Source organism: Bos javanicus, chromosome X, assembly GCF_032452875.1.
Source record: "Bos javanicus breed banteng chromosome X, ARS-OSU_banteng_1.0, whole genome shotgun sequence".
In the NCBI taxonomy this organism is placed as follows: domain Eukaryota; kingdom Metazoa; phylum Chordata; class Mammalia; order Artiodactyla; family Bovidae; genus Bos; species Bos javanicus.
This window is the reverse complement of record NC_083897.1, coordinates 8892221-8914616: the sequence shown is the minus strand read 5'-3', so window position 1 is coordinate 8914616 and position 22396 is coordinate 8892221. Positions and strand designations below refer to the sequence as shown.

The window sequence follows — 22396 nt, the reverse complement described above, 5'->3', positions numbered from 1 at the left end:
ACAAAGACATGCTGTCTACAAAGTTTATCGGCAACATGCTGGTGTTACAAGAAATCGCTTGACATCTGTTATGTTTTTCCCGTGAAAGAGATGTGGCTATCAACTACAATAGTGATTTCTTTTCAAAGGGTTTAATTGGGGTATTTCGCATGGGCCAAATTCTAACTTACTGTCTATATGTCTGCCTGCCAGGAAAATGGCAGAAAAATACCAAACAATAATAATAAAGAAGGTCTGAGGACCGCTGTCCCAGGATGCCTCCTCTGCAAACAGGCATAAAAAAAAAGTTTCCTTGCTGTCTCAGCTGCAGCTAATATCGCTGAGCTTCTAGAAAGGTGTGGCAAAGAGGGGAGAGGTATGGACTGTGTTTTGCACAGCCGTAGAAGTATGTCTAACAACCTGAACAAACTCCTAGCCTCCCTTTTATAAGAAGCACTGAGTTGGGGAGAAGGGGAACTGGCCAAGAGAGTTACACACTTCTGAGCTGTTTTTCTGAAGTTTGGTTTTGCTCCCATGCAGGCAGGCTAGCATCCTTTCCTGAGGAAAGCCAGAAGGTGGCCTTATACTTTTAAGTGTCAAGTGATTTTCCTTGCAACAAATTTGTGCCTTTCACTGGTATTTTCCAAAGTGAGACTTTTGCAAGTGATGGAAATCGGCTCACTTCTCGTTGATAATTTATTTGTTCAGTAGCAGAAACTGATAAATTGTGTGAGGCGGCCTCGTTTACTTTAGAGCTGCTATAGCCCTGATGAATTTACATGTAAATGCGGTTGTGAATGTCTTACATTTCAGAAGCTCACTGCACGTGTTTTTGTATGTTAAATGACATTTTTACAGAGAGACTGAACTTCCAACTCTCCCGCCCACCCCCACCCCATCCCACGGATTATGTTATTGGGAAATCCTCAGAAGTCTGACGTGCTGTGTTTTCCTGACTGCCTAGTGAGTCAGTCTCTATTTTGTGTTTTTCTTCTCTCCTCTTTAGACATGCAGAGCAGCCCACACAACCAGTTCACCTTCAGACCCCTCCCGCCGCCACCACCGCCTCCGCACGCCTGCACCTGTGCCAGGAAGCCACCCCCAGCGGCTGACTCTCTTCAGAGGAGATCAATGACTACCCGCAGCCAGCCCAGCCCAGCCGCTCCAGCTCCCCCAACCAGTACCCAGGATTCGGTTCATCTGCATAACAGCTGGGTCTTGAATAGCAACATACCATTGGAGACCAGGTACTTGAGCTATGATTGATCCCACTAAACTTAAACATTGGCACAGGATGATTCCACTGAGGGCCGAAACACATCGTAGACAGCTCCTGAGATGCAGAAATACATTGATACGCATCCAGACGCCTGAGCAAAAAGGCAGACCCCCTCCACAAGCCTGGAGACACACACAGGCACACCCATCTAGATCCAGGCACACCCATAGACACAGACCAAACAAAGCAGATGCCCCTGTGAAGAGGAAGCCATAGATGCATAAACACCCCATAGGCAGACACCCACAAAAGCATATGAAAGCAAGCAATTACCTAAATTGTCATTGTATCCTCAAGAGTTGTCCCTTGTTTTAAGATCCTGCAATATTACAGGGAAATCCAAGCAAAATTGGAGGAAAATCAATAGTTTACATTTTATTTAAGATCTTTTTGACTAAGTTGCCTTCAAACATTTTGAAAATGGATTTGTTCCATCAGAAGTCCATATGTGTAATTTTCAAAACTTGATTCTGCCATTAGGGTGGAGTTTGATCTTTTGATCAAAAATTAGCCTCTATGTTTCTGTTGCTTGATATATTTAAGTTTCCAAATTCCTCCTCAAATCTTTGTCAGGTGATTAAAGTTCTACTCCTCCATAGTTCTAGATGCCTTGATCATAATAGATTTCAGCACTCGATGTGATTAACTGAGAAATTATTCATTATTTCTAGGTACTCTATCTTAAGCCAAAAATTACAACTTTCTATTGTTGTAGAAAAATATTGCCTAATAAGGCATAGTATTCTGTTGTCTGTTAAACTCAAGGACTTCCCTTTGTCTTATATGTCTTCTTTAGGTCTACCACCAAAGCTTTTTCTAAACACACTTGCATGTAAACACTGGGTATAAGGTGTTACTTGACAAGCAATGTCTGGTGTCACCTCTGATCAACTTCTATCCCAATAATCTGAGAATTGGAATGGAAAGGGGAGGACTAATAAACTCACATTTTAAAATTATTGTTTCTCCTTAGCAGCATATTAACTTAAATGCCAGCCAGAGCATCAGAAATATGCCACCAACAACAACCTGAAAACACTATGGCCCACATCCAGGAAACTCTATATCATCCATCACTAACTAGATTAAATAGCTTCAAAAAGTGATATTACTGATCTCTTCCAAGAGATAATATAGCAATAAGCACCTGTGGGTACTAGTGAGAGGGTTTGTATAGCGTAGCATTTCTTTTTCTTTTTTTTTTAAAGGGAGGAAGTGAATTAAGTGAGAAAAGCAGAGAACAATGTTTATCTTCAAGGAGTTTTCACTAATGGTGGTGATTTACTCACTCTTTTAATTCCTTTGCAGGGCTTAGTGATAGCTAAGAAAGCAGTGGGCCCATTTGGTTAACTAGCAGTCTTGATAAGCAAACATATTTCTTTCATCTAAGAAGCCAAATAACAGGAAATCTGGAAGGAGGGTGGGGAATGGGCTCAGGCAAATGGAGAGAGAAAACTATTCTTGTTTGAAATGTACATCTAGGCATGTTTGTACAAACTGCACCCACGGACCTTCTGTATCTATGCAAGGAATGTATTAATTGGTCTCAGTTTCATAAGACGCAGAGAAGAACATAAGTTTTCATACGAGAATGAGCAGAGAGAGTACCTTTTTTGTGCATTTGAAAATATATTCAGCATCACAAAGATGAATTTTTAAAAACCTAGAAACCCTATCAGCTTGATCAGCTAGGATTTTCCAAATATATCCTTTATAATGTTCATTTCACATGCAGTCAATAGAAGGTAACTCTGCGCGTGCCCTGGTACTTAATTAAGAGCTGTATGACAGCTCTCTGAGCCTCAGCTTCCACATCTGTAAACATGAATATAAAAATGCCCATCTCAACAGATTGTTAGGAGGATCAAGCCAGTGTAACAGAATGTGCATTGTGAAGCATTATAGAATTCAAAGGTAATATTGCCATCCTTATTGTGTGGTTACCTGCCTCTCCCTAAATATCTCCAGAATAAGACATTAGCTCGTTCCTCAGGCATTCCATTTCATGTCAGACAACTACTGGAAGATTCTTAATGAACACAAATCTCCCACCCCTTAACTCTACCCATTCCTTCCAGACCTAGTTCGGGGATCTCACAAAATAAATAAAAGCCCTCTCACATCTAACAGCCCTTCACTGATCCTGAATCTTCTCTACTTAGAGCTAAACGTTTCCCCCATCCCTCCACCTGCTCCTCACATAACTGATTTCAAATCCTCCATCCTGGCTGTTCCCTTAGAGCACACTTCAGTCTGTCCAGTCTGCTCTTGAAGTGTCACAGCCAAGGCTGAAGGCACGTGTGGATTATTAGGCTCTTGGATTGAAAGGAGCAGTAGTTATTCAAACTGCCTCAAACAACTGAGAATATCTTTTTAAGACTATTAATGCCAGGCAATACTGGTCAATACACAAGGAAGGGTAAGGCCTATAGATCTCTGGCACTGATATGACTCAGCAATTCTCTGCAGTGTTGCCACTCTTTATCTTTTTCTTTGTCCAATAGCTTATCGTCAGCTCAGTATTTCTTTGGTCTACCACACAGTTTCTACTTTCTCATAGCAGGGTCAGTGTTTCATCGCACCACGTGACTCCAAGTGTGCCTCCCAGCACCTTGCACTTTCTCCCTTCAGTGCCTGTTCCGTTGCTACCTGCCTCATTCTCCTGCTAGCCTTAGGTTTAAAAACCTAAGAGAGGGACTTTCCTGGTGGTCCCGTGGCTAAGACTCCAGGCTCTCGATGCAAGGGGCCTGGGGTTCCATCCCTGGTCTGGGAGCTAGATTCCGATATGCTGCAACTGAAATCAGAGATCCCATGTGTCCCAACTAAGACCTGGCACAGCCAAATACATAAATACTTTTTAAAATATATTTAGAAAAACCAAGAAGAGTGCATTTGATTAGCCCAATTCATCCCTTTTGTACCAGGCAGTGTTCATGTTTCTTGGCAAGCCTTGTCAGTTATTCTTTCAGTCAGCTGAGGCTGATGGGAGAGGAAGGTCATATGATTAAAAAAGCAATAGCCTGGACACCTATGGATGTCATTGAGCACAGGCTGGGAGCAGATCCGATGTATGGTAGACGGAACGCTCAGTAGACAAGCAATTTGATTGACTCATTCAGGAATTTGCATTATGATAAATAATCAGTTGTCTCCCCTATTCTAAGTAAATATTGGGTTCCATAACATCTTATGGAAAAAACCCAAATGAACGTTTTGGCCAACCCAATATTTCTCTTAATGTTCTTTAAACCAATGTCTGCATTTTTGGTGAACACATAACACTACTGATACACACCAAAAACACTATTTAACTCAACTCAAAACTTTTAAACGAGTTCTAAGGCTAAGCCACATCTCATTTATTTTATAATTATTACATAGTTGGTAGGTTTTTTAAACTGTGTGTTTGGGATGGAAAGGATATAGGTGGAAAATAGGTTTAGAGCTTCGATTTAGCCTAATTGGATTTCATCTTGTTAAGATGTAGCTGAATTCTAATTCTGCCATAGAAAGTATTTGCACTGTACTACACTCATTACTGTGTCATTTGTAGGTTTGTTAGATATGCCTTGCTCTTTTTTTTTAAAAAAAAAATTTTTTTTGTATAAGGGCTTCCCAGGTGGCACTAGTTGTAAAGAATCAGACTGCCAGTGCTGGAGACGTGAGTTGGTTCCATCCCTGGGTTCCAAAGATGCCCTGGAGGAGGGCACGGCAAGCCACTCCAGTATTCTTGCCTGGAGAATCCCATGGACAGAGGAGCGTGGTGGGCTACAGTCCATGGGGTCACATAGAGTCAGACACGACTGAAGCGACTTAGCATGCACCCATAGCCAATTAACAATGCTGTGATAGCTTCAGGTGAACAGTGAAGGGACCCAGCCATACATATACCTGTATCCATTCTCCCCCAAACTCCACTCCCATCCAGGCTGCCACATAACACTGAACAGAGTTCCATGTGCTAGGCAGTAGGTCTTTGTTGGCTATCCATTTCAAATATAGTAGTGTGTACATTTCCATCCCAAACTCCCTTACTATCCCTTCCCTCTATCCTTCTCTGGCAACCATAAGTTTGTTCTCTAAGTCTGTGAGTCTCTTTCTGTTTCGTAAGTTCATTTGTTTCATTTCTTCTAAACTTTCACAAATAACTGTGATGTCATACAATATTTTGCCTTCTCTTTCTGACTTACTTCACTCATATGAGTATGTAAATCATTAATAAAAATGTTATATAGGACAAAATCGAGGTCAGAGCTCAGTGGCATGCCACTGGAAATCTCCCTGCAGGTTGACATTTATCCATCAGGCAGCATTCTACATTTCTCTATCTTGTTCACAGACATATCATGAAAGACCTTGTCAAATGCCTTGCTGATACCCAGATACAGAGTGCTTACATTTTTACTGATCTGCCAAGCCAGTAATCAAAAATAGAAATGAAATGAGGTTTGTCTAACATGACTTGTTCTTAAAGAATTTATGCTGCCTTCTGATGGTTACTACTTTTTTGAAGTGCTTACAAATCCTCTTTTTAATAGCCTGTTTCAGGATTTTGCACTCAGTCAGCATGCTGTCCCTTGTCTAACCTAAGGCGCCCATGTGCTTTGTGTCCCTTTTCAAAACCAAAGCTCATATAAGGGTCTTTAGTCTTCTGACACATGTCACCCACACCACAATCCCAAAACCTAAACAACTATGACTAGGCCATCTAACCGCAGGACCTCTCACCACTCTGGAATGTAATTTCAATTCATTTAGAACAGCTGAGTGCCTTCTTATGGGCACCTTGCCTATATTAGGCTTCAATTTATGGCTATGATATTGATTACCCTTTTAGGTTGAGTGAAAGTGAAAGTCGCTTAGTCGTGTCCAACTCTTTGCGACCCCATGGACTATACAGTCCATGGAATTCTCCAGGCCGGAATACTGGAATGGGTAGCTGTTCCCTTCTCCAGGGGATCTTACCAACCCAGGGGTTGAACCCAGATCTCCCACACTGTAGGCGGATTCTTTACCAGCTGAGCCACCAGGGAAACCCAAGAATACTGGAGTGCGTAGCCTATCCATTCTCCAGTGGATCTTCCCTACTCAGGAATCAGACTGGGATTTCCTGCATTGCAGGCAGATTCTTTACCAGCTGAGCTATGAGGGAAGCTCCTCTTTTAGGTTAGAATCATTCTTTTTCACAAAAAAAAGATATGATCACTCATTTGATACCATTCCATGAGTTGCATGTCTAGCCTATCCTTGCTCTTCTTGTTCTAAACATATTTTTTTTAAAGACTGTTCTGTTATCTTTAGCAGGTTTTTTCAACCTTTAGGGTCATTTCAGGTGTGATTCTTTTTGGCATTTTTAACCACGCCTTCTTATATTTAATCTTTGATTTTCATCCCTTCTTTTCAGTACATGTTCTTTAGAAATATAGGTTGGAGAGCACCCAGTCAAGGCACACTTATTTCAATAGCCAGCAGATCTCCCCAGCTCTTTATTCATCTCCTTTTCTTCACTGTCTCTGGGCGTGGACTCATACCTACTTCACTGCAGAAAACCACTTTCCTGAAGTCTAGGATTTTGCTTTATAGAGTACTTATGGACTTTCAGATAAAATGGTTGCTTTCCCTAAAAGTTTCTGTCACCTTCAGTTCACCAATTTTTCTTTTCTAGTCAGTGAGAGAAGCAATTCTCCTTATCATTTTCTCTACCTTCTGGGAGGTGGAGTTGTCAACAGTGGAGGTTGAAAACTTGTCAGATATTGGCCTTTAGTTAAATGATATGTCTAGCTGGTTGCTGTGGAGCTGAAATCACTCGTGTTTACTACATTTGCTCTTAGAACAATTTTGGAGTCATGTTGGAGCATCTATGTCTTCCGTCTAGCCAAGTGGCTTACTGTAGACTCCCTAAACTAGTCACCAAAATGAATCTTGCTGAAAGATTTTGCCATGATATTCAATACTAGGGAGAACTTGGAATTGATATTAACATAACCACTCCAACTCACAATGACAAATCAGAATTGTGTGGAGGAGTCAGGCCTAGCCAGAAGAATGGATACCAACTATCCTCATTGATTTTTAGCATATTCTGACAGATGGCTGTAGCTTGTTATGTGGCTAACCGCCCTTGCTGGCTTTAGGCCAGTGTGACAACTCAGGGGAGCCAAAAGGTTATTTTTACAAAAGAAGAGCCAATGCCATTGGCGGAGGAAATGTTGACAAGGAATGGAAAGAGAAAAGAAATTTACATGACCAATGCTTGTTAGCAGACTTACAGAGCTAGTGTCTATCTTGAGGAAATAAGAATCATTTGGAAGAATCATCCATTAGTGGTGATGGCCGTGATTTAAATATCTATGGGATAGCACTCTTTAAATATTAACCCGTAAATGTAAGGTTTCTACTGGTAGTTAACTTTATTTTATAGTACCATTAAAATCTACCTAACATTTAGAAGTAGTCCCCCCCACCCCCTTAGGACATTCGCTCTGGAAAAATAGATTCAGAGACCTTTTTTTTTTTTTTTTCCCTTTAATAATGACTAGAGAAAAAAAATAGCTCAGAATGTACATATTCAGTGCTTAGATCCAACAATATTGCGTGCTTTAATCCTTTAACAGCACTGGGGTTAGCAAAATCTATCTTCAGCCACAGATTTAAAGATTCTTTTTAAGACAGGAAAAGACTTCGTGGAAACTAATCTATGACCTATAAATCCTGTTTATTACAGATGAACAGGAGTCAACCAAGCTTTTCAGCCTACACCAAATGATGGATGTGGAAGATGCTAAATTTACATGAAGGAAAACTCTTAGCCGTTAAAATATATTTACATATTGAGAATAAAAAATATATCTATAGTAGTCAGTTGTGCTTGGGCAGTGAAGAGCAGTATTTTGGAGATTATTGTGATACAGACTCTAGTCACTTTGGTGGTGGTATTACTTTTAAAAATGCTTTTGAATTGACTATTTATGGTTTCAATTCAAAATTAAAACCACAGGCAAACATGTGTTTCGTTTTATAAAGAAAGGAAATTTTACCATAGGTGAGATGAAACCTGGTTTTAATATGGAGATTTATTTAGTAATCCAAATGTGAACATAAACAGATGTTTTTAGGGAATTTTGACATAATGAATTGATTGGGGAAATATATAACTATAGCAAACAAAAGATACATTTTAGAGGCATCTCTGTACTAACCTTTCTGCCCTCCCTCATCATTCATATATACTTCCCTATCCTGGGTTATATATTTAAAACAGAAATATCTGGTTTTGATCCAGAAAGGAGCTAGTTCTTAACAACTCATTGATTACAAAGTTACTTATCCAGTTAATCATAATAATTATTTTCATTACCATGTCGAGTTAATAGACACTTGTCCCTTACTCAGTTCAGGTCAGTCGTGTCCGACTCTTTGCGACCCCATGAATCCCAGCACGCCAGGCCTCCCTGTCCATCACCAATACCTGGAGTTCACCCAGACTCACGTCCATCGAGTCAGTGATGCCATCCACCCATCTCATCCTCTGTCGTCCCCTTCTCCCCCTGCCCTCAATCCCTCCCAGCATCAGAGTCTTTTCCAATGAGTCAACTCTTCGCATGAGGTGGCCAAAGTACTGGAGCTTCAGCTTTAGCATCATTCCTTCCAAAGAAATCCCAGGGCTGATCTCCTTCAGAATGGACTGGTTGGAATCTCCTTGCAGTCCAAGGGACTCTCAAGAGTCTTCTCCAACACCACACTTCAAAAGCATCAATTCTTCGGTGCTCAGCCTTCTTCACAGTCCAACTCTCACATCCATACATGACCACAGGAAAAACCATAGCCTTGACTAGACGAACCTTTGTTGGCAAAGTAATGTCTCTGCTTTTGAATATGCTATCTAGCTTTGTCATAACTTTCCTTCCAAGGAGTAAGCATCTTTTAATTTCATGGCTGCAATCACCATCTGCAGTGATTTTGGAGCCCAGAAAAATAAAGTCTGACACTGTTCCCACTGTTTCCCTATCTATTTGCCATGAGTGATGGGACCAGATACCATGATCTTAGTTTTCTGAATGTTGAGCTTTAAGCCAACATTTTCACTCTCCACTTTCACTTTCATCAAGAGGCTTTTTAGTTCCTCTTCACTTTCTGCCATAAGGGTTGTGTCATCTGCATATCTGAGGTTATTGATATTTCTCCCAGCAATCTTGATTCCAGCTTGTGCTTCTTCCAGCCCAGCATTTCTCATGATGTACTCTGCATATAAGTTAAATAAGCAGGGTGACAATATACAGCCTTGACATACTCCTTTTCCTATTTGGAACCAGTCTGTTGTTCCATGTCCAGTTCTGTTGCTTCCTGACCTGCATACAGATTTCTCAAGAGGCAGATCAGGTGGTCTGGTATTCCCATCTCTTTCAGAATTTTCCACAGTTTATTGTGATCCATACAGTCAAAGGCTTTGGCATAGTCAATAAAGCAGAAATAGATATTTTTCTGGAACTCTCTTGCTTTTTCCATGATCCAGTCAATGTTGGCAATTTGATCTCTGGTTCCTCTGCCTTTTCTAAAACCAGCTTGAACATCAGGAAGTTCACGGTTCACATATTGCTGAAGCCTGGATTGGAGAATTTTGAGCATTACTTTACTAGCGTGTGATATGAGTGCAATTGTGCAGTAGTTTGAGCATTCTTTGGCATTGCCTTTGTTTGGGATTGGAATGAAAATGGACCTTTTCCAGTCCTGTGGCCACTGCTGAGTTTTCCAAATTTGCTGGCATATTGAGTGCAGCACTTTCACAGCATCATCTTTCAGGATTTGTCCCTTATATTTTACTAAAATTATGAAATATATTTGAGGTAGCAAAAAATTATTTTCCTGTGAACAATTTTCCTTATTTTTACAGTGTGGTGCATGTGTGTGTGTGTGTGTGTGTGTGTATGTGTGTATGTGTGTATCAAAGACATTCTGTTAAACATCTCCCTTTGGGAAAATCCAGCTGCTTCTTTATTAATTCCACAAGACAAAAAGTTTGTAGCTTTGAAACCAAAATATAAGATCAGGTTAAGTCCTAAGGTCTTTGAAATGTCTCAGCAAGAATGGTGAAAATGTAGTACTGAGGATTCCATTTAAAGAAGAGCAAAGCTCAAAAAGAATTGCTCCCTTTGGCAAACAAATAAGCAAATAAACAATAACAGATACTTTGCCATTCTGTTAATTTTTTGGTGTGATATCTGAGGGTATAAGAATGTGTACAATGTGAATATTTTAAATGAAAAACAGTTCATTGTAAACACTATGATGAATTAATTCTAACATAGATAAATTTTAAGAAGTTTTGACAAATATTTATTGAGTGTGTACCATGTACCATCCACTATTCTAGTTGCTGGGGCTACATCAAAGAAAAATTCAGACAAAATCTCTGTTTTCATGAAGCTGACATTCTAGTGAGGCAGAGAGCCTTTACCCTAAAATGTTAATTATATTGAAGCTCCTAATATTGTAGAAATTGTGGACGGGGGACAGGGGACCAAGATGCCTCTTAAAAGCCTTCTTTTACTTGCCTTCACTTCCCTACAACTTTCATAGTATTTCCCCTTATCTGTGGTCTCATAACACCCTGTTCATTTGTCCATGGAGATCTTTCTCCATTGTACATTTGCACTGGAGATACTTTATTTACTTGTCTTTATTCCCTGTTGCATCTCGAGTAAAGGACTATGCCTTTTTTTTTCACTTTGACTCCTTCGTTCTTGGTTTATATAGTTCAACAAAATTTTTGTAGGGTATATGGACAGACTGATAGAGAAACTGAGCAAGAAACTCCAGATGGAGTAGGTTTCTGAAATCAGAAACAGTAGTTTGTAGAAGCCAACAGTGAGTTTTATTTTGGAAACGTATATGCAGGACATCTAGTTTGAGATGTCCAGTATCTAATAAGTAGTTGCAAATATGGATCTGTGTTCCAGAAAAGGAAGAAAAATGGAAAGTGTTTTTCTCCTACCACTTACCGAATGCTTATACTATATGCCAATTATTGTGCCAAGCCATCATCACATTAATTCCAACTTAAGGTTTTTAAAACTGAGGTTTATAGAAGTTGAACAATGTACCACAAGGTCACCAGTTAGTATGTAATGAATCCAGTTAATGATAGACATGGATAATTAAGAATTTCATCAGTCAATGTATTAATAATAATTGAATTTCCATGAATGATGGAGGAAATACTATAAAACCTATAGGAGTGTTTAGTATAAGAAGACGGCAGTAAACGAAACCCATGGAAACACATTTTAAGAGTCCACGAAGGAAAGAAAGCCAGCACTGGCGTTTGAGGAGTCATCTTAGAATGGAACAGAACAGAGAGAAGAAAATTTCAAGGAGATAGTGACCATGATTTCCAAGTGCCTCAGAGGGATTAAATAGGATATGGATGAGAAAACACCATTGATTCTGTCCATTACAGGCTTCTTGATTTTTAAGCAGCTAATTTCAGTATAGTGACAAGATTGAAGACAGTAGGTTTTAAGAACTGGGAAGATGTAAGAAAAGAGAAATAGAAGGTAGAGTACTGGTTTGAAATGGAATAGTAGATTGAAAAGAAGCAGAATGGGCAAAGCATTCATATAAATTGGAAGGAGGAAAAAGAAAATGGAAGGAACTACATTTAATAACTAGGTACACAGTAGTCACCAAGATGGTGATGTGACTGACAGAAAGAAACCTACAGATCAAGTTAGAGATTAAGTTTCCTTAACGGTAAAGAATATGGAAACTTGCAGAGATACTCACATAATGCTGAAGAAACCTGCATGATCCTACAATGGTACAGGCTTCTGGGGTTACCAAGTCTCATACAACTGGGAATGACACTGCCTTTGGGGAACAATTCATCCTTTAGGTCTGAGAAGTTTGTCTCTGCTAATCCCATACTGGAAGGACGTATTATATCAATACCACACTTATTTAAAGTTGACTCTTGAATATAAGTCATATTTCCAAGGCCAAGCAGATATTATTGGCCATTCCAAGATTATAATTCAAACTTCTGGTCTCCATCTGGCACACACAAAACACTAGGCAGCCCCTGTTGTTGATGAAGATATTCAATAGTGACATGTATGCATAGGGCTTCGCTGATAACATAAATGCTGACTTATGACTATTTCCTACTGAACTAGCAAAATATCAAGTACAGTATAAAAACACAGATATCATTGATTCATTCCTTTTGTGGCATTATATAAGCCTCCTAAGTAAATTGCTTTTCTTCACAAATAAAATCTTTGCAATCTGCTATTTCCCCACCATTCAACCTTTCAACTAAATACTTGGGTTGGTTTTGGTCTATGAAGTCAGATCTTTCAAATTTGTCAGTTACCATACTGAATAGTGTCATTAACTTAGACACTTTTATAACAGTATGGCTGGTTGCTTTTTATTAGATATGCTTGTAGCTAAATACTTTTCCTTATTTGTAATACTCAAAAGATTCAGATTTTAGATAACATATTGTATATATGTGCATGTGTGTGTGCACATGTAGGCATATGTATATATATAATTATGTCTGATTTTCTATTATCCAAAGTCTTTTCATTCATTATCTCATTTTAAACTCTAAACAACCCTAGGAATTGTACAATAGAAATAATGTCCAGTTTAAAGATAATGAAACTGGGTCTTGGGAAATTTTACTAATATTTCCCTATGGCAGTTTATAAGATTTGGAGTTAGGATGCAAGTCTCCATGCAACCAATCCAATACTCTTTGTACTATAACAACTTGTCTCTGGAATATAAAGAACTGCAAGTTATTTATTTTTGTCTTTTGATGAATATTTATAGTTCAGTTAAATTTCCCTGCCTGGAGACATAATCTCGGTTTTATTCTATTTATATTAAAATCTTGATGAGTCTAAAAACCCAGAAAACTGAGGGTTCTGATTAATTGGATTTGGTAGTTAGCTTAAGGTTAAATAGAACTTTTGAAAAATTACCAGTCTTATTCAAAATTATTCTTAAATGTGAATCTACTTTCCATTTTAATCCAAATGATCATAATTTAATCTCTTATAAATGAAAATCTTACAGTAAGTGAGGGTTGTCATTGTAAACATAATTTTTTTTATTGTATAGTACTCTAGATGTAAAAGATATGGTAGACAGAGCCAAATGTCTCTGGATATACTTTGAAAATTTTGGATGGTCTCTTGTGACTAGTTGAAAAAGCACTGAATTTAGAGTTAGAAATCATGAGTATAAGTCCGGTTCTGCAATGAAATGGATATATGACCTTGTTAATGTCTCTTTCTTCTCCCAACCTCATTTTACTCAACAATCAGTTGAGAGAATAAAGTTAAATGATATATGAAGTTGTTTCTGGCTTTATGTTGTTCTATGGTTTGCCTTCTTGTCATTTGTTCCTTTACTGAAAGAATGCTATTCGATTAAGATTTCCAGTTAGTTAGATTCTAATTAATTGCACTGTAGATGAAGTCCCCCCAAAAGTCATATAAATTTAAATTGAGAAATCATGATTCCTTCCAGAATTTCCATTAGCCAAGAGGAAATGAATAAAACCCTATATATCCCTGTGTGTCAGAGGGTAGCAGTAATGGCATGCAAGTATAGTCAAGAAGGCATTCTTAGGCCAGTGCAAGACTAGTATATGTTTATGTTTTGTCTGATACACAATAGGTGTTCAGTAAAAGTTGGTTGAATAAATGAATTTAAGAACAAATTCCTTCCTAGAGACAGATTCAACATGTAACACCTAGGCATAAATTTATCTTGCCTTGGGTCATGTTGTAAAGCTGCAGTACTTGCAATATTTTCTTTCATATTGTCATTTTCTAATTGTGAAATAAACATAACTTCATTTTGAGATTCTTGTTCAAAGGTAAAAACACAAATCTGTTTTGGGTTTAAGTTCCAAACAGCACTTCTGTATCGCATCCTGTAAATTCATGATGATTTTTTTCTGAGTATTGACAACGATGCAGAGAAAATAGGCTCAGGTTTAATAATATATTTGCCAAATGGAGATGTATATTTAGAGGTCGAAGAAGTACATGAAATCATTATACTCTTGAAGTTAGTTTCACCTTGTTTATCTTTCTGTGTTGTCCCTGAATAATTAAAGTGAACCAATGAGTTTCTCGTTTGCATTCTTTAATCCACTCAGCAGGGAACCAAGGAGAGAGTATTTCTGTGGAAGGAAGACCTGATTTCCAAAAAGTCTCTTATGCTCAAATGGGAATATAATCACTGAGTTTAGAGCATGGCACAAAGCTGAGTTTGACTGTTTCTTAGGTGGTATAACCTGAGGGGAGTTAATGTTTCAGTTGCTGTGATTATTATATATTTTTATCAGTAGTTCAGGTTTTGGATTTATGCCTCATGACAGGTTCATGAGGGGTACAATTTGAAAAGCAATTTTAAAAATGGAAAGTGGAAAATGCTTTCTATTCTCCAGCTTTTATAAAGATTTTCTTGTTTGGTCAGCAGGGTAAATGTTGGAGATAATTTTGAGTGAGTCCTGTATGTTCTCTGGCCCTACAGTTCACGATATTTGTTTGGATACTAGAACAATCCCAGGTGCAAACAGTCTCAAGGGAGGAACAGCTGTGAGCTTGGGGAGGAAGATAAGATCATGAGTTTCTGGCAAGAAAATCTTTCTCTGCAAGTCTTTAAAGAATGACAGATTTCCTCCCACAGGGACACTGAATACCTCAAAACTGCATGTTCCAATTGGAGAAATAGTTTCTGACCAAGATTTCTCAGCCTTGGCCCTGTTGATATTGCAGCCTGGATGATTCATTACTGTGGGGGCTCTCCGGTGCATTAGAGGCTGTATAGGAGCATCCCTGACCTCTACCCACCCCCAGATGCCAGGAGTGCCCTCTACTCAGTCGTGACAACCAAAAATGTCCCCAGTTCAGTTCAGCCACTCAGTCGTGTCTGACTGTTTGCGACCCCATGAATCGCAGCACACCAGGCCTCCCTGTCCATTACCAACTCCTGGAGTTCACTCAGACTCACGTCCATTGAGTCAGTGATGCCATCCAGCCATCTCATCCTCTGTTGTCTCCTTCTCCTCCTGCCCCCAATCCCTCCCAGCATCAGGGTCTTTTCAAATGAGTCAGCTCCTTGCATCAGTGGCCAAAGTATTGGAGTTTCAGCTTCAACATCAATCCTCCCAATGAACACTCAGGACTGATCACCTTTAGGATGGACTGGTTGGACCTCCTTGCAGTCCAAAGGACTCTCAAGAGTCTTCTCCAATACCACAGTTCAAAAGCATCAATTCTTTGGTGCTCAGCTTTCTTTATAGTCCAACTCTCACATCCATACATGACTACTGGAAAAACCATAGGCTTGACTAGACGGACCTTTGTTGGCATAGCAATGTCTCTGCTTTTTAATATGCTGTCTAGGTTGGTCATAACTTTCCTTCCAAGGAGTAAGCGTCTTTTAATTTCATGGCTGCAGTCACCATCTGTAGTGATTTTGGAACCCAGAAAAATAAAGTCTGACACTGTTTCCACTGTTTCCCCATCTATTTCCCATGAAGTGATGGGACCGGATGCCATGATCTTTGTTTTCTGAATGTTGAGCTTTAAGCCAACTTTTTCACTCTCCTCTTTCACTTTCATCAAGAGGCATTTAGTTCCTCTTCACTTTCTGCCATAAGGGTGCTGTCATCTGCATATCTGAGGTTATTGATATTTCTCCCGGCAATCTTGATTCCAGCTTGTGCTTCTTCCAGTCCAGCGTTTCTCATGATGTACTCTGCATATAAGTTAAATAAGCAGGGTGACAATGTACAGCCTTGACATACTCCTTTTCCTATTTGGAACCAGTCTGTTGTTCCATGTCCACTTCTAACTGTTGCTTCCTGACCTGCATACAGGTTTCTCAAGAGGCAGGTCAGGTGGTGTGGTATTCCCATCTCTTTCAGAATTTTCCACACTTCATTGTGATCCACACAGTCAAAGGCTTTGGCATAGTCAATAAAGCAGAAATAGATGTTTTTCTGGAACTCTCTTCCTTTTTCCATGATCCAGCGGATGTTGGCAATTTGATCTCTTGTTCCTCTGCCTTTTCTAAAACCAGCTTGAGCATCAGGAAGTTCACGGTTCACATATTGCTGAAGCCTGGCTTGGAGAATTTTGAGCATGTGAGATGAGTGCAACTGTGCAGTAGTTTGAACATTTTTTGGCGTTGCCTTTCTTTGGGATTGGAATGAAAACTGACCTTTTCCAGTCCTGTGGCCACTGCTGAGTTTTCCAAATTTGCTGGCATATTGAATGCAGCACTTTCACAGCATCTTCTTTCAGAATTTGAAAGAGCTCAACTGGAATTCCATCACCTCCACTAGCTTTGTTCGTAGTGATGCTTTATAAGGCCCACTTGACTTCACATTCTAGGATGTCTGGCTCTAGGTCAGTGATACACCATCGTGATTATCTGGGTCGTGAAGATCTTTTTTGTACAGTTCTTCTGTGTATTCTTGCCACCTCTTCTTAATATCTTCTGCTTCTGTTAGGTCCATACCATTTCTGTCCTTTATCGAGCCCATCTTTGCATGAAATGTTCCCTTGGTATGTCTAATTTTCTTGGCGAGATCTCTAGTCTTTCCCATTCTGTTGTTTTCCTCTATTTCTTTACATTGATCGCTGAGGAAGGCTTTCTTATCTCTTCTTACTATTCTTTGGAACTCTGCATTCAGATGCTTATATCTTTCCTTTTCTCCTTTGCTTTTGGCTTCTCTTCTTTTCACAGCTATTTGTAAGGCCTCCCCAGACAGCCATTTTGCTTTTTGCATTTCTTTTCCATGGGGATGGTCTTGATCCCTGTCTCCTGTACAATGTCACAAACCTCATTCCATAGTTCATCAGGCACTCTATCTATCAGATCTATTTCTGACTACCACTGTATAATCATAAGGGATTTGATTTACGTCATACCTGAATGGTCTAGTGGTTTTCCCTACTTTCTTCAATTTAAGTCTGAATTTGGTAATAAGGAGCTCATGATCTGAGCCACAGTCAGCTCCCGGTCTTGTTTTTGCTGACTGTATAGAGCTTCTCCGTCTTTGGCTGCAAAGAATATAATCAATCTGATTTCGGTGTTGACCATCTGGTGATGTCCATGTGTAGAGTCTTCTCTTGTGTTGATGGAAGAGGGTGTTTGCTATGACCAGTGCATTTTCTTGGCAAGACTGTATTAGTCTTTGCCCTGCTTCATTCCGTATTCCAAGGCCAAATTTGCCTGTTACTCCAGGTGTTTCTTGACTTCCTACTTTTGCATTCCAGTCCCCTATAATGAAAAGGACATCTTTTTTGGGTGTTAGTTCTAAAAGGTCTTGTAGGTCTTCATAGAACCGTTCAACTTCAGCTTCTTCAGTGTTACTGGTTGGGGCATAGACTTGGATTACTGTGATACTGAATGGTTTGCCTTGGAAATGAACAGAGATCATTCTGTCACTTTTGAGATTGCATCCAAGTACTGCATTATGGACTCTTTTGTTGACCATGATGGCTACTCCATTTCTTCTGAGGGATTCCTGCCCACAGTAGTAGATATAATGGTCATCTGAGTTAAATTCACCCATTCCAGTCCATTTTAGTTCACGACATTACCAAATGTCCACTGTGGGCCTGTTTGTCCCCAGCTGAGAAACACTCTTTTTGATTAACGGTGAGACAAAATCCATTGTTTCCTTACCTGCTCCCTTTAGCCACCCCTCTTCATACTCTTGCAATTTCTTTTTTCCCCTCCTACCTTCCCCTTTCCTATTCTTTTCTGCTTAAGCCTTCATTGGAGGGTTTAATTTATATAACTCTCCAGTTGATAACATAATTGGGGTTGGAAACCACTGTTATTCATTGAATGTTTGTATCGCTCCCAAATTCACATGTAAAACATAATGCCCAAGGGGTGAAAGTATTTATTAATGGGATTAGTGCTCTTATAAAAGAGAACTCAGGATGCTCCCTACCCCCTTCTGCCATGTGAGGACATAGTAAGAAGTTGGCAGTCTGCAACCCAGAAGAGAGCCTTCACAGAATCCTACCATGCTGGTACCCTGATCATGGATGTCCAGCTTCTGCAACTGTGAGAAACATATTTCTATTGTTTATAAGCTACCCAGTCTGTGGTATTTTGTTATAGTAGCCCAGATGGACTAAAACAACCACTAAACTAAATCTATTTAGTGTATCAATGCTGACTAATAGCTAGACAGCCTATAGCAATGGAGGCCAGAATGACCCCCAAAACAACTAACAAATGATATCATACTTTTGCATAGATAGCTGCTGCTGCTGCTGCTAACTTGCTTCAGTCGTGTCCGACTCTGCAACCCCATAGACAGCAGCCCACCAGGCTCCCCCATCCCTGGAATTCTCCAGGCAAGAACACTGGAGTGGGTTGCCATTTCCTTCTCCAGTGCATGAAAGTGAAAAGTGAAAGTGAAGTCGCTCGGTCGTGTCCGACTCTGTGCGACCCCATAGACGGCAGCCCACCAGGCTCCTCCATCCATGGGATTTTCCAGGCAAGAGTACTGGAGTGGGGTGCCATTACCTTCTCCACATAGATAGCTACCCATCATCTACTTTTCTATAAAATTTCCTTCCTTATTCTATTCCTTTCTATTCCCGTGCACTCTTCATCCTTCCTATATTCACTCTCTATTCTGTCTTTCCTTTCTTTGTATCTACACTATTCTTGGGCATTTCTCAGCTCTTCTGATATTGTCCTTTCTAAAAGACTTACATAAGGGCACAGGAGCCTGAAAACCAAGTGGCACATTTGGGAAACTGTATATGACATAGGAGGGCCAGAGCTTAGGGAGCATGGGAGACAATAGCAGTGGTGAGGCAGAGGGGTCTACAGAGGTCAAATCATGAAGGATCTTATACAAGAAATAGAAGTAATAGAGCTTCATTTCAAAAACAGGACAAAACACAGGAAATCAGAAACAAAAGTATATCTACAAATTCTCTCCCCCAAAGCTAGTAACTATTAAGATTTCCTTACATTTCTTTGGCGCTAGATCTCTGCACAGTAGGGATTTGAAACTGGAATTGTTGCTTTTTGTGTGTGGTGGGGGACAGCACATAGTTCTGGTTGTACTGCATATATGTATATGTATGTATACATGAATTCTGGGTTTTGTTTCCCAACATGGAAAGTCATGTATTGCCTTAGAAATTATCTGGTTAATGTGAACAGAACTGCTTTAAAAAATCAAATCTAGTAAAAAAGGAGTTTTTGAAAAATTATACAGGAGAGTCTCATAGGGAAAGGACAGTGAGTGCAACAAGGCCTAATGAGAGATGGAGCTCTTCTCGTTGTTCTGTTTTTTTCTGGGATCTCTGTTTCTCCCTGTATGCATGCTCTATTCTCAGATTTCATTCTTGATGGGGTGTTTTTGTATCTGTTTCCCTATTCAGTTCAATCCAGTTCAGTCGCTCAGTCCTGTCCGACTGTTTGTGACCCCATGAACCGCAGCACGCCAGGCCTCCCTGTCCATCACCAACTCCTGGAGGCCACCCAAACCCATGTCCATTGAATCGGTGATGCCATCCAACCATCTCATCCTCTGTCCTCTCCTTCTCCTCCTGCCCTCAATCTTTCCCAGCATCAGGGCCTTTTCCAATGAGTCAGCTCTTCGCATCAGGTGGCCAAAGTATTGGAGTTTCAGTTTCAACATCAGCCCTTCCAATGAACACCCAGAACTGATCTCCTTTAGGGTGGACTGGTTGGATCTCCTTGCAGTCCAAGGGACTCTCAAGAGTCTTCTTCAACACCAAAGTTCAAAAGCATCAATTCTTCGGTGCTCACCTTTCTTTATAGTCCAACTCTCACATCCATACATGACCACTGGAAAAACCATAGCCTTGACTAGATGGACCTTTGTTGAAAAGTAATGTCTCTGCTTTTTAATATGCTGTCTAGGTTGGTCATAACTTTCCTTCCAAGGAGTAAGTGTCTTTTAATTTCCTGGCTGCAATCACCATCTGCAGTGATTTTGGAGCCCAGAAAAATAAAGTCAGCCACTGTTTCCCCACTTATTTGCCATGAAGTGATGGGACCAGATGCCATGATCTTAGTTTTCTGAATGTTGAGCTTTAAGCCAACTTTTTCACTCTCCTCTTTCACTTTCATCAAGAGGCTCTTTAGTTCTTCACTTTCTGCCATAACGATGGTGTCATCTGCATATCTGAGGTTATTGATTTTTCTCCCAGCAATCTTGATTCCAGCTTGTGCTTCTTCCAGCCCAGCGTTTCTCATGATGTACTCTGCATATAAGTTAAATAAGCAGGGTGACAATATACAGCCTTGACATACTCCTTTTCCTATTTGGAACCAGTCTGTTGTTCCACGTCCAGTTCTAACTGTTGCTTCCTGACCTGCATATAGGTTTCTCAAGAGGCAGGTCAGGTCATCTGGTATTCCCATCTCTTTCAGAATTTTCCACAGTTTATTGTGATCCACACAGTCAAAGGCTTTGGCATAGTCAGAAAAGCAGAAGTAGATGTTTGTCGGGAACTCTCTTGCTTTTTCGATGATCCAGCGGATGTTGGCAATTTGATCTCTGGTTCCTCTGCCTTTTCTAAAACCAGCTTGAACATCTGGAAGTTCACGGTTCACGTATTGCTGAAGCCTGTCTTGGAGAATTTTGAGCATTACTTTACTAGCATGTGAGATGAGTGCAATTGTGCGGTAGTTCGAGCATTCTTTGGCATTGTCTTTCTTTGGGATTGGAATGAAAACGGACCTTTTCCAGTCCTGTGGCCACTGCTGAATTTTCCAAATTTGCTGTCATATTGAGTGCAGCACTTTCACAGCATCATCTTTCAGGATTTGAAATCCTGTTTCCCTATTATGCTACAATTCCAGCTCTGACTCAAAATGAGCTTACATCTTTGCTTTCCTAGCTGACAGGTTTCTAGGTCTAGATTTCTCAAAGAGAAGTCAACACACACACACACACAGAAAGATGCATGAGGGAGAGAACATACGATTATCTCTGAGATTGGATGTCCAATTCTGGTCCAATGAACTGTGACTGCGAGAAGAGGGGAGTGAGTTTGGGAAGGTCATGGACAGAGATGCTCTGGCCAGGGCTGTGCAGAGAGACAAAGGTCGCATATCTAATATGCTTATGTGGTTAAAAATTCTTAATATTTTTATGACTTCATAATATTCCATGGAGCGAATGGACTAGAATCCTCGCATATTTGAATCTTCTCTCTTTTAGTCAGTGGATAAAGGAGATTGAGAATCATGGGTTGGAAGTTTTCCGGCTGAAGACTGAAAGTGTCAAACACCACTTTTTGTCACCCTTCACATTTCATTATCTAGAACTCAGTCACATGACCACATCTAATGGAAACTGTGACTGGGAAATGTAGTCTGTCTGTGTGCCCAAGAGAAAAGGAGAATATGGACGTTTATCAGGAGAAGAAAGTTTCTGCCTCAGGCCACATCTTTGATTTTGAGGCTAATATTTCAGAGGACAGCTGTGCCCTTTGCCAGTTTGTCTCTTAGAGAAACGTTATGCTGAATAGGCTAGAGTACTGATTTGAGAGGCATTCCTTTTGTTATCTTATGGCATTATAAAAAACATTATTGCCTTTATTATACATGTATGAGTAAGACTTTCAGAGAAATGAAAGCTAACGTAAGCAAATGTTGATCAACATCCTTTAAAAGTTGCACTCGAATGATCATCTAGATTTTTAACCTGAAGAGCTTAGTGGTAAACTCTTAGGCTCTGTCCTTATTATACTCCTTTGTATTTAGTTTGAAACACTTTTTCTTTAAAATAAAATGTTCTTGCTAATACAGATTACAATTCAATAAAAAGAAATGATACAGAAAAGTATACCATGTCAACTGGCTCATAAAATAAAAGAGTATAATACATATCTGAGGAAAACGAATATTAATAAAAAGGTAATTAAGGTATATAATACTCTGCCCACTACCTACTCCCCTAAAAAGAAAAATAAATAAGTAAGCCAACTAACTAGTGAAGACCAATTCTACAAAATCAGCAGGTTGCTCTGGTGAGTAAAATTGGGAATGGACTTTTAGCATTTGCAAAGGGAAATATAACTGAATTTCTTTACA

The 22396-nt window shown here is 39.7% G+C and overlaps 1 protein-coding gene across 3 annotated transcripts in view; it reads left to right on the top strand.

The window, feature by feature from the left end:
* Window positions 1–22396, top strand: part of TENM1 (teneurin transmembrane protein 1) — a 911501-nt gene that overhangs the window by 492516 nt on the left and 396589 nt on the right. For 2 of the 3 annotated variants that reach the window (XM_061409573.1, XM_061409572.1), the window contains exon 1: window positions 941–1226. In XM_061409573.1, the coding sequence (XP_061265557.1) occupies window positions 988–1226 (239 nt within the window). In that variant the 5' untranslated portion in view covers window positions 941–987. Of the gene's footprint in view, window positions 1–940; window positions 1227–22396 lie in introns of those variants that run through there. The other variant, XM_061409574.1, reaches the window with a different exon arrangement.